Genomic DNA, 19,938 nt, shown 5'->3' with positions numbered 1-19,938 from the left:
CAAATATAATATTAAATATTTACTATAAATTACAATCAATGTTATTCTCAAAGGGTAAATCGCCACTACCCGTCCCGTTTTATCAGCTTACTTTGTGCATACCTTTTAAGAATTCATCTATTAGGGTATTTGACACTTTTTTTTATTGTGGAATTCCTAAATTCGGGAATTCTACACAGATAAAAAAATGCATTTTATAATCGAAGTAATGCAGTATATTTAGTCTCCTCTGAACTATCGGTCGAAACGTATCGCGAAAATTGCTCTTCTCTCTGTGATACTTTGTGATTGTGATTTTGATTTGAAATTTTTATTTTCAATCACGGCAAAATGGACGAAAGAAATTAAGCCTTTTTCGAAAATTTTGAAGACGCGTTGTTTAACGCCTCCAGTGATTGTGAACATAGTGATGTGTGCGAAAGCAATTCTAATTCAAGTGTACGTGAACATAGACCGCGTGTGACAAATTTGCACTCATCCAGTTCATTTTCTTCATAATGACAAATGTTTTTACGACGCCAAAAAATTTAGTGAGTGCAAATTATTATATATTATAAATGGATATTTTTTATAAATCGTTTATACAAAAAATTTTAGAAGCATTTAAACATACATGTTATTAATTTAATTATCACATTTTTAAGCTAATGTGGTGTTCAAAAAAAATCGTGCACTAATCAACGTTGTCAAATTTCAAAAATTTCCTTAATGATTATTTAACTATTTTTGTAAATACGCAATTTACTGTTTTTATTATTATTAATTAACTTTTACTATAAATTATCACTTATTAATAACAGCAACAATAAATAAAAATATAATATTCCATAATGCAAAAAATATGGTCACTGTAAGTGGGAGCGGCTTGGAGAACCGTTACCAAAAAACACACTAGCCCAAAAATATTAGAATATAACAAACTAAAATAGGCGACGACTCGTTGCATTGCGACGCAGTGGGATAAAACGACTCTTTTTAAGAAAAATTAAAGTAAAATATAATTTATTTTATATTTTATATTAGGTAGATATAGTATACTACCATCTCGCATTATAATATAGGGGTAAACTGTATTGTATCATAGTGTATTTTTAATAAAAGAAGACGCGTGACGCAGGACGCATGGGCGAGTCCTCGGCCGCTGCAAAAGGTTCTCTCAGGACTCGTGGGTGAGTCCTCGGTCGTTAAGCTGTTAATATAAATTATTCTGTCATCGTAAATATTGAGGCTCAAATTTTTTTATTACTGTTCGAAATGTGAAGTCCAGATGTGCACCAATACAAATATAAAACGGAGTACTTACAGCACAACTGAAAAAAACGAGAATTATTTCTGGATTACGTATTATAATTCCGAACATCGGATCAGTATTAAAATAAAATACAAATAATAATTCTTATAACTTTTGCTTTTTAAATCTTATTAGTAATATTCTGGAATTAATATGATATGTGATATCAATACAACGAATTCACAAATTAGTGCTAGATGTGGAACATTTTAGGTGTTTTATTATTTTTTATTACTAATATATTTAATTAGTTTTACTATAAAATTAAAAATTAAAATATGAACTATTGTATAAACGGAATTTTATTGTCGATTAATCACGGACTTTGTCTCGCTTCGTTTCGAGTCATCGAAGTTGATTAATGAATTTTTGCACGAATACACAATTTTCGAAAACTAATTTAATTAACCGAATTAATCGAGGTTACTAATTATTGTAACGCTGTTCGGAGCGAGTAATAAATCAATGTGCTCGGTTACAACTATACCAGCGACACGGTTAATCGCAAATGATTGATTGCGTTGCACCGTTGTCGACTTAGTTGATGTTTTTTTTATTTTGTATATTGCTAACGATTTTTAAATTGTGCAAATTCAAATAAAAGTTAAAGTATAGCATGTGAGTTGTGTGTTACTAAAGTTATTTTATGAATGTATTACTCAAATCTACACTTGAAGTTGACACAAGGTGTAACAATTTAATTCCCGGTTCTACTAATTCTTGATTTCTTCCGAATAACTTAACCACAATAAATAATATATTTTTTAAGAGCTTGAAATGTTTTCAATGCAATGGTGGATTATTTTTTTAATATATTAGCATACGTCTACGTGTAAAAATGACTTTATTCGAATCGAACAAAGTTGGCAAACAGCGCGGTTACATTAAACTCGTACGTGTCCTGGAGTTGGAAACTCGAGGAAACTTGCCAAAGTTTTCCAAAATACCGATTCTTCTGAGAACGAATCACTTTGGGCTACATCAGATACTAGGCGGAGAACTCGCCAGATAACACCAAATGACATGACACTTTGCTAATTTTGTTATGTGTGCCGAAGTTAGCGAAAACCAATTACCGGTGAAGGTTGAGGAATGAGTGCTCTTCGCTTTTGGATTTCATTAAAATTATATTTAAATATTAAATAAGATACCAGTTTTAATTGATATATGTTGTTGGTTATATGCGCGCTTTATTTCCACTTATATCTTATTTTGCAATATTTGATTGACTACACATATATAAACGATACTTTTAGTTAAAATCTATAAGTATATATGTATGTGCTTTGTAAAAATCATTTCTCTCTCAAGTCAATATATGTCACTTTCAGCGATTCTTATTGTGACTTATTTGTTCGTCATGGCTGAGGCTAAAAGGCAAATTGCTAGGAATAAACGATTCTATAAATAAACACATTATCACATCTAATGTGCCAGTGAAAATTGTTTCATATGTATATACATATGTATTTATATGCAATGCTTTGACGACCAGCCGCGATTTATTTCAGTTGTGCTTTCTAATATATATTTTTGGTATATGAGTACAAGCAGTTTTTTTTAACAAAAAAATATATTAAATTCTCAACATGAATTTCGGTTAATTGTATTTAAAGTAAATTCTAATAGTATGTATCTATGATTGAATATTGTCATCTGAACCTCAGATTAACATATTTTGAAAAATCAAAAAGTTTAAAAAACGTTTGGTAAACAAAAATGCTTAAATTGTATTATTGGTTTTTTTGGATATGTATTTTCCACGAATCTATAAATCATTACTATTTTATTTAGCTGCAGTCCGATTAACAAGTTTTTAATAATCATTTCTCCAAATAACACCTTCTAGGCAATGTTTATGAATAAGTACGCGAGAAAAATACGCAAACTTATTGTATTTGCTTATTGGCTTTTTAATTTTGTATAAAATGTACCCTAATAAATGGGAGGATCCTTTCTTGAATATTTTTCATTGAGTAAAAAAGCATTTATTTTTTTCTTTTACCTTGTACAAGTTACAGTTCTGTAGGTCCAAATTTATTTTGAGGGCGTCACAAACATAGGTTCAATAAAAATTCTGCAGGTGTGATTTTTTTGAACCATTCAGGCGTACGGATAGTGATTGATGGCAATTGCATACAGATTGATTCGCTTCAGTAATATTGTTTTGAATGATATATGGTTTACAATTTATATTACATGTTGAAATGATATTGAGTGATCGGTGTACGAGGTACCGCCGGTCGTCAAACTCCCGTCGAGGTCCGCCAAAGAATGTGCTACCCTCAGTATTACCAGAGTGCTGCCTATTTTGACCTGTATAACTGCATTTATATGTTTTATCTCTTGAAAAATCATACATTGTTTCTTTAAAATAATACACAAGGTATTTAAAATTTTTCCACACCGCGAAAACTGTATGCAAACTAGAGGACACTCATCAGCCTCAAGTAAATCTGCACTTAAATGCAACTCTATACTATTATTTACCAAAGTTTATCAATAAATTATTCAAATCCACTTATAGAAATAAAACTTCTGGAAGTATTTTTTCACTCTACTTTAATTCCTTAGCATCACAGAAGTGCCGTAATGAATTAAATACAACTGTTTATACTAAAATCGCTTAGTACAATAATACCTTGAGAGCTATTAATGCTCCAGTCCAGATTCACGTAATATAATAATAGCCCAACTGCTTAAGTTGCAGCTTCTTCTCCATTACAACAAGCATATCACTTGAATTGGTTTCATTGGATTTTGCTTTGCTCGTTTTTAAAGCAGTACGTTGTAAATAACATTTAGGTGGATTTTTTTAGGTTCCAAATAAATATTACACACTAAAGAATGTGAATTTAATTTTAAATTTTATTAAAATATAATTCAAGTGAAAAACTGTTACAAATGTTTTACTATATTTATGTAATACAAATCATTAGTAATGTATTTCTCTAAAAGCAATTGTCAGTATTGCAAAACCATTAATTTTTGATAACCGGTAAGGTTCGATCTTAGCAAAGACTAAATCTGAACATCTTGTTTTTTCCGGTTATGCCCATTATAAAAACTATAGTTATATTTAACATTTTACATACATATAAATTACAATACATTAACTGTTATAGACTGTTTTCTCCTGGGGATTTGGTGAATTTAACCAAAGATATCAAAGTGCTAGTTACTAGACACGTGCATTGGAATTGTTCCGGTGTGAATCGATTCGAGACGACGCTTTTTAACTACTTGCACGACACGGATACCATTTTGAACTATCCAAAACTACCAACTCATTGCTCTACATGCATGACGCTAGCAATTTTAGATATTGTATTAGTTAATGCAGCCATGCTTTGTTCTTGGACTACCTTCTTGTGTTTTTTTATAGTGGAGGGTAAGGTCAAGGTTAATTATAATATTGGCTTTGATTATAACAATACTTATTGGAGCAGTTTTAAAAGTATTGTTGAGACCCGTATAGTAGTTATGCGTCAGAACTATGCCCCAACGGCCACTAAAAGTATCGACGATGATATTAATTATTAAACAACCGTAATCAAACAAACTAAAATATCATCAGCACTGACGTATAAAAATATACATAAGTATATTGAACTTATTTCATTGATTAGCAAATTAATTAAAATTAAATTAAAGATCAGTGGTAAATCTCCGCATTTAAAAACTTTAATAAACAAACTGACATGATATTCACGATAAAATTTAGAATTAAATTATTATCTGCTAAAACCAGCAGATAATTCATTGTGGAAAGTAACTAAATTTCTTAAAAATAAATACACAGAAATTTCACAATTATTTTTACATAACGTAGATAAACACTGCCACCACCTTTTCTATATGAAAAAGCGAAAACAAGCGATAAATACTTGGGTTTACACCTATCTAAAAGCTTATATTTAACAAAAATAGTTTGTAACTTGGCTCTCTAAAGAGCTTGCCGCCATTGCGTAAAAATAAAAACAACCCTAAATTTAAATACAACACACAAAATTCTAAAGCACATATTACTTTTGAGGCTAAAGACAACATATCAATGCTTCCAGTTCAACATATCAATGCTTTTCAATGAAATATACTCAAATTATCATATAATTTATTTTTTTCTGTTTTTTCTGTTTCCTATGTTTCTTTTTCTTTCGCTTAGCTTGTAAAGGGTTTTTTAATTTTTTTTAAATCATAACTACAAACGATTTATTTTATATTCTTATTTTTTATCATAACGAATTGTAAACATGAAAATCGCAAACTTTGGTGACGTTTTATATGTGGTCGTTTAAAACATAATCTATTTAATATGATATATAATTAATACCCACATTTATATTCACATGTATACATATATAACCGTCCAAGCTTTTATAGTTATTATATAGTATACTTTATATGCACTACCACAAGTCAAACATAAAATGTAATAAAACGTTTCTTTCTCAATGCAATAAAGTGTCCTCCATGTTCCCGGAGCGTTTCGCCCGAGTTTTACGGTAAAGGCGGTGTAAAATTGAACAAATGCACCAACCCTACCCTTTTCTCTGTTAACAGTATGGGTGGTAGTACAGGAACACTCCATTGCTCGAGGGCAAACAAACTGTGGCGGAAATGCACTCAGCTAGAACCGTTGTCGAACAACTTTTACCGGTGCAAACTGTTTTTACACGCGCGCCGCAATTAGGGTCGATTGTAACCGGCTGGCCGCGTAATTACAGCCACATTTTATGTAGTTTTATCATCATAATCCTTGGCTCTAAAACCCATAATTTCCAACTCAATAGAGTTGATATATGGACATTTGTATCGTCTTAGTAGTGCGACTCTCGCAGAAAAACAACCTCAATTTGTGGCTACCAACTTTTTTTTGTTTGTAATTATATCATACTTATTCGTCTCGGTTTTGTGTACATTCTAAATAAAATATGGATATGCGACGACTGTCAAACTCGTTATATTAGTTTTAATTATTTTTGTCAATAAATACGGATGAAAATTGATAAAAATCACTGTTATTATACCATTCACAATATATTTCTGTTTTCAATTTTCTATAATAAATTCCTTATTCGCGATAATAGAAAGTGTGTTTACTTTTTATTAAATGCTAGGAATGTGCTACAACTACTTGTATTATAATTTTACAAAGTTAATCGTGACTTATTTGCATGTCTCATTATTTGTATAATGGCTTTAAGGATCCGCGTGTTATTAAGCACGATCCTTATTTATGGCTTCATGTAAGAGTAACGTACATTGTTAGCACGAAATTACTTATCTAAGACTATATCGATACTTTACAACAGCAAAGAAGCATATGATCCGATAGTTTTAATAATATAAAAAAATATTTTAGTCAATTCTAGCAACAGTTATATTAAGTATTTACAGATATTTTGTAATATACTTGTATTGTATTAAACTATTACATTACAATATCTACTAATTTCAATAAAAAGCAAATAGTTTTATTGTATTGTATATTTTTGCCTGACCCCCAAAGTTTTTTTAAATATTTACATTCGTAAATACCAGCATCCGCTTAGGAAATAAATATATGATAATATGTTTAAATAGTGTGGTACTGCTCTTGTAAGAAATAACAAATACTTTTAGATAATTAAATATGTTTTCATATTTACAAACCGTTAAGGAAAATAATTTGTAACTAATTACACATATTATCATTTAAAAGCTACATTTGTAAATAATAAGTTTGTTTGTAAATAAATAATATTCCTAAATCTATAAATTAACAGCTTAACGACCGAGGACTCACCCACGAGTCCTGAGAGAACCTTTTGCAGCGGCCGAGGACTCGCCCATGCGTCCTGCGTCACGCGTCTTCTTTTATTAAAAATACACTATAATACAATACAGTTTACCCCTATATTATAATGCGAGATGGTAGTATACTATTTCTACATAATATAAAATATAAAATAAATTATATTTTACTTTAATTTTTCGTAAAACGAGTCGTTTTATCCCACTGCGTCGCAATGCAACGAGTCGTCGCCTATTTTAGTTTGTTATATTCTAATATTTTTGGGCTAGTGCGTTGTTTGGTAACGGTTCTCCAAGCCGCTCCCCACTTACAGTGACCATATTTTTTGCATTGTGGAATATTATATTTTTATTTATTGCTGTTGTTATTAATAAGTGATAATTTATAGTAAAAGTTAGTTAATAATAATAAAAACAGTGAATTGCGTATTTACAAAAATAGTTAAGTAATCATTAAAGAAATTTTTGAAACTTGACAACGTTGATTAGTGCACGATTTTTTTTGAGCATCACATTAGCTTAAAAATGTGATAATTAAATTAATAACATGTATGTTTAAATGCTTCTAAAATTTTTTGTATAAACGATTTATAAAAAATATCCATTTATATTAAATAATAATTTGCACTCACTAAATTTTTTGGCGTCCATTTTCTGCGTAGGACTGTTTCGAACACATTTATTTTCATAATTACACTGAGTGATACGTGTAAAAACATTTGTCATTATGAAGAAAATGAACTGAATGAGTGCAAATTTGTCACACGCGGTCTATGTTCACGTACACATGAATAAGAATTACTTTCGCACACATCACTATGTTCACAATCACTGGGGGGCGTTGGACAACGCGTCTTTAAAATTTTCCAAAAAGGTTTAATTTCTTTTGTCCATTTTGCCGTGATTGAAAATAAATTTTTTAAATCAAAATCACAATCACAAAAGATCACAGAGAGAAGAGCTATTTTCGCGATACGTTTCGACCGATAGTTTAGAGGAGACTAAATATACTGCATTACTTCGATTATAAAATGCATTTTTTTTATCTGTGTGGAGTTCCCGAATTTGGGAATTCCACAATAAAAAAAGTGTCATATACCCTAATAGATGAATTCTTAAAAGGTATGCACAAGGTAAGCTGATAAGACGGGACAGGTAGTGGCGATTTACCCTTTTAGAATAACATTGATTGTAATTTATAGCAAATATTTAATATTATATTTGTAAGCAAGTTTTTCAATCACTTAATTATGCGGCCCATAGATTTAGAAACACTGGGTAAATGACGTAATTACAATATATTTATGCAAAAAATCATAAGGAAGCTACAAATTAAATTTCAATAAAATATATTATTTGGTTTACAAGTTATAGGGAATTTACTAAAAAAGGTGATTTTTTGCTATTATTCCGCGAAATCTCCCGGCCATCAAGGAAAGCTCGGCAAAAAACACCGGGCGTTAAGCTGGTAAAAAATATAGTGCTTAGATGTGTTATAAGATTAAGAATAATAAATTAACAATAACATTAGATAAAATCGTAAACTATTTTTTTTAATAATAATTTCTTAAATAAAATATTATCATAATATTTTTGTGAATTGCTAAACACCTTGTAGTGTATGCGAATATTGTGGGCTGATCTAACTTGTGTTTCATGTAAATAACCAATACAAATTTAAGTAGAAAATATCTTTCCTAAGATTAGAGCCAATCTATCTATCGCAAGTGCAGGTAGTAAATTGTCAACAATGAATCCTTTAGAAATGGGTGTTTGCCTTCGCTCAAAGAAATTGCGGGGCATACAATATAATTAGAAAGAAACTGTTCTGAGAATTTATGTTTGGTTTTTTGTTTATATCACCTATATAATACCAAATTATTATTATGGAAAGAATGAAAATGATGAATATAAAATATATTGAAAGCATACATGTTACTTTTAATTTATTTAAGTGCAATAAGCAAAATATTTTTAGTGAAGTGTACTGTAAATTCATTTCGTGAGTATGGGCATACAAATGGTCAGACATGGTGGCCCAGAAATAACAAATCAAAATTTTTATTTTTAAATTTAAAAAGTGATAAAAAATCAGGTAATTAACACTAATCTATTGAAGAGTCTCACTTACTTTGTATTTGTAAGATGTTTGCCAATGATTTTAATTTGTTTTTGAAACTATTATTTCAAACAAATCGGACCCACAGGTTTAGAAACACTGGTTAAATGCCCTACTTGACAGGTATTTATGCGAAAAATCATAAGAAAGCTACATAATAAATTTGAATACAATATCTTAATTAGTTTACAAGTTATAGGGAATTTACTGAAAAACATAATTGTTTGCCATTTTTCCGTAAGATCGCCCGGTCACCAAGCAAAGTTCGGCAAATAAATACCGGTCGTTAAGCTGTTAATAAATAAACAACAGAGCAAACGTTTTAAGATATCGTAACATACAAATTAATGATATATTATATTAAATACAATTTAAAATAAATCAAAGTAAAATTGAATAAATACTTGTGTTTATATGTAAATATAATAATAATTTAACAGCTTAACGACCGGTATTTATTTCACAGTTTTTAACTAAAATCATCTTTTTGTATTCATGTTGCAATATAGTGAATGACAAAATATCACAACCAACACATTTTCACGACATTTGCAATTTTGCAAAAAAAAATATCACAAATATTGACGCGACTAAACAGATATTTCAAATTTTTCACCCACGTAAATAAAACAGAGAGGTAAAAAATACCCAAAATGGTGACGGACAGCGTTTAATTTATGTAAAAACGACCGGATGGAGCACGCAAAATACGTACGAATATAAAATTATAAAAACGCCGACGAAGGTCGGTCGAACGCCCCTCACTCTCATCCCCACCCATTTTATGACCAAATATTTTTTTATTCGTCCTCGCACTTTCTACCCATTGAGTAGCGTAATTTAAATGGTACAAACAAGATGGCTCGAATAGTAGTAAATTGCAAAACTTTTTTACGATTCGACCGCCGGAAAAGGTTAACTCGTATCAGTCAAACGAACCCGATGAATAATTTCAACGTTACGTTTTTCGTTTTATTTCGGTTCAATGGACAACGGCGAGTTAATTTCGCCCTTAGCACAAAGATGGAGGGTCTTTAATTTTGTATGCCCTTTCTGAGCGAATAGGGTAGGTGTTACTCTTTTTTATTTATTTTATCCCTTTTGAATCGGTAACGAACGATAATTTACTTATGCAAAGTTGCTTTAACAATTCCTGCACCTTTATTTATTATTCATAGGCTTGTTCATATTTCGAAGGTACACATTTATTATGCATTAATATTTTTAAATATCAATAATGGTATAACACTAAAATATCAAAATAATTAAATATTAAATTGGTCAGTGAGTATAACGTATTTTCTTTTTAGTTAGAAGAAATATTTTTACATTATTATATTTAAAAATTGTACAAACATGAATAGCGGTCAGTGTTAAAATCTTTAAAAGTCTCAATCCTACCACAAACTTTTATTGTTTAGAAAGTATTTATGCCAAGCCTGTGAAAGAATGATATATAATGAAAATCCAAAATCGACAGCACTCATATACATACAATAAGAAATTTGAGTGATTCGTTACCATGTCTATGTCCTTATTAAAAATACAGCAAAAGATCCAATTTGAAACTTAGTACTTAAGGTTTTTAAATATTCAAAGTTTTCAACTATTCGAGTATTGAATAAAAAATAGATAAAGTGTTCGAATATACTTTGTAAAAAATCTTCGGGTTGGTGTTCTTAAATATTATTTTTATACTTTATTATTTTAGATCACGTTGTTAAAAATATCTCATTGGGTAATATCTGACTTACATGTGAACATATGCCAGGAATACGACTACATAAAAAAAACAATGTGCTATCTGCGTTTCTCTTTTATTTTTATTTTTTGTAGTGATTCTTAAAATTAGAGCAAGTAAAAACAGCAATATATTTAATATTTTTTTAATGTTAAAGTAAATATTTTACTTATTTATATGTGGCACCGCAACCCACAGGCTTTCTAACCATGTTTTTCAAGAATTTGAATATTATTTTCAGAGCTTCAAATAAGCACTGTTATGAAATAAATATAAAAAACAGCATAGAAAAAATACAAAACAATTTGAGGGCGTGGAAGTAAAAGTGGGTGAAAACAAGGAAAACTTCAAACTTTCGGCACACAAACAATTTATATCGGATTATGAGAAACTCGCACGTAGCGAATCAACTGAAAACACAAATAGTTTTGTTAGTAGCTAGCATTCACGTAGATCGTTGCAATCGTATGTACCACAAACCTGTCTACGGTTTGTGTGCAGTTGCATTCAAGCTCCTTCGTTATATGCAAATTTACTTAAAACACGTAACTGATGTTAACATTCCCTTCGTTAGCTTGATATGTAAAGTAAAACACAGTTACAGTTATTACAGCTCGAATGCAGCTTTGTTAATTCCATTTCATTTGTGGGAAAAGGGTAAAATTTTAACGTTTTTCTTCATTAAGTAATTGCAAATTTTTATTGTGCTAATAATTGCTAGTTATATTACCTTTAGTTAAAAACATACATATGTAGTTATTTATAAAATATCCAATTTTTTGTATTCATTGATACATAATATATATGTGTGTCTTTTCTCTCTTCATGCAGGAACTCAAGTAGACGTTGTTTATATAAATTTTAAAAAGGTCTTTGACAAAGTTTGTAATAGATTATTATTAAAAAAAAATATGCGACCCCAGTTGCTCAGATGATTTTACTTGTTTATTGTAGACAATTTTTAACCTATCGAGAGAATATTTCAACCCTTCGGGGGTTCTTCGAATATGATATTTAAAAATATTTTTAAATATATATATATTTTATTGAAATCATATCGGCTTACATTTTCACTAGTAGTAATATATTTTTCCTGTAAAAATATAATTTAACTGGCAGGTGCTAGTAAAAATATATGATTTAAAGTTTTCCATACACAGTAATATATTTACATACTTATCATTATAAAAGGTTGTATATTTCAGTGAAATTATATTTTCACTTGTGAAGTCCAAATACATCTAACCAGAAGATATATATTTCTACTAGCTAAAATATATATTTAACTGATAGACATTAGTGAAACTATAATATCAACTAATGACGAAGTAAATTTTTTTCAAATTAGTATTTGCGAATATTTTCGATACCTTTTTTTAAATTCACTACAAATCTTTGATGCAAATCAATCCTTTATTTTTACTATGTATGACAAAGGGAATTTTTTTAATAGTCGCCAAAGTCATATTTGTAAATATTTCATAAAAAATCTATTAAAATTGCTTCAATGTAATAGGAATGTATTTATAAGAACCATGCATTGCATCGTTTTATCTTCATGTTTGACGAATCTACGACTTTTTACACAAATTTTTTGGGGACTTCTTGAACAGCTCTTATTCGTTTTCTTTCACTCTTATGTACCATATTTAACGAAGTGTCATCTAAAAATTTTTTTCGCTGCTAATATTAAAATAAATAACGGCAAAAAAAAGCTAAAATACGCAAAACTGACTTAGAAATAAATAAATCTCTGTTTCTTTCTTAATTTAATAATTAATAAAATAAACTACAAATTAATTTTGCTAATTTTTTAATGTGTGAATCTGTAAATATTATTTAAAATAATGTGGTATACCTTACCTTGATCATTGTTATACCATGGATAGTTGGATAAAAATAGTTTATTTCAACATAATCATTACTAACTTCATTGTATTTAATTAGCATGAGAACAATTTTTTTGTGTTTTTAAGACTGAAAAATTTGGTAACAGTTTATTTTATAAACATTTATAATTTGCCACATATATTGAGAAGTGTAGATGCCGCTTTCTTGACCTTTAAGTCAGAGGTTTATTTGTAAAGAAAAAGTTTGTTGTTATTTATTTTATATGTGGCGCTACTATTTATAAGTTTAGCGTCTGTAGGCTGCACACGTTTCCAAAGTGTGTTGACTCTGGATTCTAGACGTCGAACTATACCACCAGATGCGAAGAGAGAAGCGGCGGCATCTGCGATTTTGCTTGTCTAAAGTTGATTCAGCTTCCTCTTGGTTCTATTCTATTAAGAGCTCTTAAATATATGATATTATGCCTCAAACTCCGATGTTACTGTACACGTATGAATGCCTGTAAAAGTATCTCAGATAAAATGTTGGAGGGAAAGTCCTCAAGTAAAGCTTCTGAGAAGAAGTGATGGAGACGAATTGCTTCTTGTTTTCCTGTGTTCCAGCATTTATATTCAAGGACCCTTTCGTTTTAGATTTTGTTGTACGCCCAATTTTGGCAGGACAACAAATAACAGAGAGGCAGAAAGTTTTATTCAAATAAATTTTCATTGGTCGATAAAAAAATTAAAATGGCTTTTTTCATGATAATATTTTAATCTTTTTTGTTATATAGCGTGTTCTTTGTGAGTTAAGCTGTTAAAAGATGGCCCAGATAGTGTTTTATTTTAACGAAGCAACCCATTTTTTCTTAGATGTGTAAAGAAGCCTAACTGGTTTTATGACTTACAGCATAAATCAATCTCTTTAATTGTTAATAGAAAAGTAGTTTAACTATTAATTCTGACACCACTATTAGGCGGTGGAGTTGAAATGACAGGTCTTGGACGTTGGAATTCTTACTGGCGTGTCGAGTTGTATTATTGTCGGCTGTGTTTTTGTGGAGCAGCTAGAGGCAACCGTCGTTTTTCTGTCCTGGCTCGACTTTGCTGCTGTGGCTCCGTGGCATCTATCATGGCGCGTATCTCATCGCGTCTCTACCGCATCTCATTTTTTGTGACTAAGTGTCACATCTTTTTTAATTAAGATTTAAAGTATTATCTAGCTAGCATCCTTTCCAAGCAAAGAGTAGTATTTCAGCGGTATTTATGTATGATTAACGTCTCGGTACTGATGTGATATATATGGTTCGAGTAATATTTCCAATCAATAACGCGAAATTGTGGTCACAAGATCTATCATTATTTTGAAATACTGTTTGTAGCCTGTCTTTAAATGCTTTTGATTTATCTTTTTGTTCGTTTGAAATAGTCGTTTAAATTATAAAAAAATGTGCAAGTGCTTGATCATTAGATTTTATACACTTTTTAAATTAAAATTGATCAATGCTATAAAAACATTTTTTAAGGGAGCAGTGAAAGGTCTTCTCTAGATAGCTCTTCGTCATGAACTGTTTATTTTTGTGCTTTAAATTACAATTTAATACATTTTAATCACTCAGTATTATTTTAATATTTGTCCAGAACTTCTATCTAAAATTTGTAGCGATGTTTGAAGATTGAAGGTGCATCACTTAAGTCTCTGATAAGGCAACGTGTTTACCCGACAAGCTCGTGTGAAGTAGTCCCCTCGGGGGCACTATTAAGTTGCATTTCGAGTGGAAACCTCTTGTCGTCACTTTGATGTCCTCATCAGTAACCAAGTTGCGGTGTAGGCTCACGTACCGACATCCAAGCTGTGGGGTTTGTCTTGCATAATAATAACACGATGGCGGTAACTGGTAATTCCACCCCGTGCCAAAAAACAGTTAATGACTATTAGCACCTTCTTGCTTTGATATAGTATTATTATCATGTTTCATTTACCGTTGTAAAAATACAGACCCTAGTCCAATGCGTTACCATAAAACCACTATTATTTTATTCGAAATAAATTTTAAAATAGCTTACATAATATATTATTAGTAATAGCTTATTTATAACTAATTAGATATAAAAATCCTTAGAAAGCTTAGATAAAAGCATTTACGGTAAAATTGCCTCGTTCACGATATAATAGTAACGGACTAATAGCTAGCTCGGTAAGCCTATTGAGAAAAGTCAATCGATGAATGTGTATATGGCAAGTCTTTTCTATTAATTATTAAAAACAAAAATAAATCTTTTAAGAAGGTTAGAGGCTTAGTCAATTACGCATTTTTTTACTATTAAGATATTGCTGAATTAGTTGAAAACTATTAAATTTTATTATTGTTTTCAATTAGAAAAATATTAGCTATTTTCACAAAACTATATATAATGTAATTCAACACATTTAAAAAAAATACATATTGAGTATAAAAATAATATAAATCAATCAAACCTTTGTATCATATTTTCCAACGAAACAGCCAAATATGACAAAATCCGTGAAAATGTTGAGAGAAATCCAGATGATATATTATACATACATAATTAAGTATGCGACACCTTTACACGTCCACTTTTTTTTAATGTATGACATCGTTTTAAAGTGTTACATTTTAATGAGATTTTTTACAAACTGTAATATATATTTAAATGTGACCTTAATGAATCAGCTATGTTGTTTAATGTTTTTAATCTCTGTCTACGTAATACTCATACATTATGTAGATTATTTGCAATAAACGCTTATATAAAAAAATGTACAATATATGTATATAAAACGTTTAGCAAGTAACGAAAGAGAATAGAAGCTACTTTTACCACAACATAGAGCAAACGAGTGGATCTTTAGTTTTTCCGCAAGGATTGTCTCACATTAGCTATCTTGGTACTTTCTTCGACCCTCATGCATATTCAATTCGCTCCATACCTTCTTACATTTTCACTGTGAAAATATTTTTAATGCAATTAGTGCGATGAGCTTTGTTAATGTACGAAATGGGTAAGGTTTTCTTGAATTAGTAATTTAAAAAATATGTTTTTTACAGAACCGGCAAGCTGCATTACCCGACAGACGTTTGTGGTCCCCTTTTCGAAGAAGAACTCGAATTTTGGGGCCTAGACGCAAACCAGGTCGAGCCCTGCTGTTGGATGACATACACTCAAGTAAGATTTGTCGATTGTGATTATCTAAAAATTGATTTGCTTCATCAAAAAATATCATTTAATTATTGCAAATTATGCATAACTCTTTTATAAGTGAAAACTGTTTACGTACAACGAATTCAAAACGAAAAACCGTCTAGCTGAAACCAGTTTCATAGAATCGCAAACACTCTTAATAAATACGTTTAAGTTAATGGAGTATATTTTGTATACCTTACATTTTCCATGCTACATAAATAGGTTTTCTTTTCATTGCATCAATCCGGTTAATTAACTGCCACACTTTGAATTATTCAATTTATTCATGTAAATGTGCATGGCAGTAGCTTGACACAAATGTGCCCTGCACTTAAAAAGCATAACTATATTTATTACTTTATATTAAATATTTACATATTTATCTTCTCATACACCTATTTTGATATATTTGTGAATATAAATTTTCCAATACCACCCCAATTCTGATCATAAAGAAAAAGCAATAAAGCTGAACGCCTATTCGGTTTCAAACAAGCGTTTCGTCAAATCGAATCGCTTCAGAAGTCATAAAATGCAATTCATCCTATCTCGTCGAGCTTCCTAAATGCGCAACTTTCAAAATAAAATTTCACTGTAAACAGATCAACAAAAGGGCACTTTTCGAACTAAAACAATTCAGTGCTCTGCCGAATACGCTATCGAAACAGCTTTTTGTATAAAAATGAAAATCAGGACCGGATTTACCGTAGAATTTTATTTTTTATTAAGAAATCAAAGTGATACGGAATTAAAATGGATTGTTTGCAGTAGTATTGTATAGCAAATATGTTTTAATGCCTAGTAATACATTACTATAAGCTTATTATTTATATAGGATCAGCCTTTGAAGTTATTTTGAACTACTGTAATTATAAAAAATAACTCAAGTAATTTATTATTAATTTATAATGTAGAGTACGCTCGGGATAAGGATTCCGGTTTGTTATTGTGTGCGTGAACTGTGTGGCTCAAAACAATTTCGTTCAGAATATTTTTTTTTTTTATTTTAAAAGAAAATATATGTTTATTTAACATACATATATCTGAGCTAAGTTGGAAATTTCAACGGACAATTAAAAATATATTATATAATCGAAGAAACCAGACATTGATGTCATTAATTAAATATTTGCAAAATTCAAAATCTTTCACTAGTCAAAAAAATAATGAAGTCTTTAGCTATTCTTCAAAAGCAAAAAGATATAAAATGAGGAAAGAAATTATTCGCAGATTGTTAAATGGTTCGACGACTCTATTAAATCATTAGAATCCATTTAATAAATTAAAAAATTATCATTGGCGCAACGATAGCAATAAGAACTTTTTTAAGCCTTACAGAGAATAGTGTTAAAAAACCCACAACGTATGGATTAATGGAAAAATAATTAAAATATTTTTTACCACGGGTAAGAGAACAAATAACTTACAGTGTATATTTGAAGCCTTGATATCAATTAACCCAGATATGCCCAAGAAATTTTGTTCTCTTAAAATTTCATTTATAAATAAAAAAACAGTGGCACGAGTTTATTGACCTACCCATGTGACAGTGGGCATATCTGGGTTTTAAACCAATATCAACACAAAATTATTTAAAATAAATCACTAGAGAAGATCGAACTTCTGTGCCACACTGCACTTTAATGACGAATCAGCGACTGTCCTTAAAAGATAAAGCGAGACAACGAAGTACACGCTACATCGCTTCTCCCTCTCATATACATGTACACGCACACAATAACAAACCGGCATCCTTATCCCGAGCGTACTCTAGTGAATTAAATAAAATTAACGTGTTGTATTATCTTTTGTATTAAAAAAATTATCATTGACTGATCCTCAATAGACCTAGGTTCAAATCCCATATAAACTTTTGTATTTGACAACTTTGATTATTAGTAATTTATTTATTTATTTTAAATTAAAACCATCGTGTCTTAACAATTACCTTAATGCGTGATTATAGTAAAAAACAAGTTTTTATGTATGTAGTATTAATTTGGTTGAGACAAAGAATTTTTACACAACGATTAAAACGTGTTGTCTGTCGGTGTGTCTGGGTCTCTCTGGGCCAGCGGATGTGAAGAGAGAAGCGGCGGCTCTTGAAATCTTATCTTGTCTGAATTTGAATGGGCTTCTTTTCGACTACAGTCTAAGTTGGAAGATTTATGAATATTTTATATCTCAAACTCTAATGAGAATGCTCAAGTATAGATATCAATTAAAATGTCTGAGACAATGATATGTATATTGAACGTATATCCGTAGCTAATAGTAAGGGGGCGTAAACCCAAACATGCCATTTCTTTCTCAAATATGAATAATGATTAAATGCATAGCTCTCGAACTGACTGTGTTAACGCAAATTCAGTATATTTTTTTTAGTTATTGAGTAAACTAAAAATACCCTTGTTTCTTAGTTTTTAAATGCGGCCCTGTCTTAGATCAATTTCTATCCCACCCTCGCCGCGCCACCCGTTTCCTGGGCGGTCCGCAATAACGCTAAGTTTTCATGGTTATTTGCCCGGGCCGAAGACTCTACGGGCGCAATTAATTGACCGGTATATTTCGGCGGCGCAAATGTTGACACAACACTTCCGCTACAGATTTTCCTCCCATTACTTTTTATCTCGCGCAATAAAGGAGCCCCTGGAAAAACGCCATATTTTTGTTTCTCATATACGCTTCTCATATGTAGTATTTGTTACGGCTACGGCGTTACTATGTGTTGATTTATGTCTTCATTAAGTCTGACTAGACCTAGACATAGCAAACATAGGTGAATTATCCGTCACACATAAACTCACTTGATTTACAATCGGGCGATCATGGATCTAATTAAAAGGCTTCATTTAATTATAGCTGAAAAAGAATTAATTATTTTGTATCCTTACATACAAATAACTTATACACATAAACATCAATAAACCAATTTATAAAAAGTATCAATAATAATTACTTGTTTTATTAATACAATAAAAAAGTTGATAAAATCGATGATTATTAGGTGGCATCCATCTCCGAGTTGTATAAAATCCCTAAACTTATTAGTTGCATTGTTTGATAACAAGAGATACATACTCGAGAAAACTATGTACTAAGTTTCCTCAAACACAATTCCCACAGCGCCATTGAGCTTTTTAATGAATGAGAATAGCGGAGAACAAATCCTAAGATCTTGAATAGTTTACTAAATATATGTTCTACGTTTAAATAAAATACTTACAAATAAAAATTTCATTGGATTTTTCAGGCTTTATTTATAAACAAAAATTTTATTATCTGAAACCAAATACTATATGTAAATTAGACCATGCCAATAAAAAGGTTGTGTAAAAAATCTTAATTATTTTGCAAAAATAAATAGTTCAGATGTGTCCTAACATATTTAATTAGTGAAAAATTCTTTTTCTTTTAATATTTTAAAACCCACATTTATCCGTACTATATCTGTTATGATTTTATAGTAGTATACCAAATTTCTTAAAGCTTTAGATGGCTTAAAATACAAAATTACCAGTTGTGCTTACTTTTATATTCCAAACAGTTTATACAATGTAAAACATCAAAGAAAAATAAATTCGCGGCCGATCCAAACGCCGGGAAATAGAAACCGTAAATAATGGCGTTTGGTGTTTGATATTCTATTGTGTGTGACTCAGACGAAACTTCCGTTGACGTTTGCGTGTATAAAGCGGTCTATGGGAAAGATTTTCAATTTGTCGAAATGGTGAAAGTCTATCAGACAACTTGGTAATAAATTCTGGCATCTCCTTTTAAAATTTAATGAAACTTCGGTGCTTTTGACATCTAAACAATATAATCATAGGAAATCAGTTTTCTATAGGTAAATAAGTTTAATTAATTATTAATGTATCGACATACCCTTTGTCATTTCACCATAGTGTGCGTTAAAATGTAACGCAAGTTATGTTAGTCAGAGTTTCCACATTTT

General features: G+C 30.3%; 1 protein-coding gene across 5 annotated transcripts in view; it reads left to right on the top strand.

Moving 5' to 3' along the window:
• The window catches only part of LOC148239260 (potassium voltage-gated channel protein Shaw-like), a 260,022-nt gene that overhangs the window by 199,732 nt on the left and 40,352 nt on the right, over positions 1-19,938 (top strand). For all 5 annotated transcript variants that reach the window (XR_015810275.1, XR_015810276.1, XR_015810278.1 and 2 more), the window contains exon 6: positions 15,848-15,965. Coding sequence is in view for 2 of the 5 variants with exons in the window: in XM_088188894.1 (XP_088045020.1) it covers positions 15,848-15,965 (118 nt within the window). In the remaining 3 variants the exon portion in view is untranslated. The remainder of the gene's footprint in view (positions 1-15,847; positions 15,966-19,938) is intronic.

The sequence above is a fragment of the Plectrocnemia conspersa genome, unplaced genomic scaffold (assembly GCF_051122295.1).
Source record: "Plectrocnemia conspersa isolate PC_06_02 unplaced genomic scaffold, ASM5112229v1 ptg000001l, whole genome shotgun sequence".
Lineage (NCBI taxonomy): Eukaryota > Metazoa > Arthropoda > Insecta > Trichoptera > Polycentropodidae > Plectrocnemia > Plectrocnemia conspersa.
The sequence above is the reverse complement of the archived record's forward strand: the minus strand, read 5'-3'. Positions and strand labels throughout refer to the sequence as shown.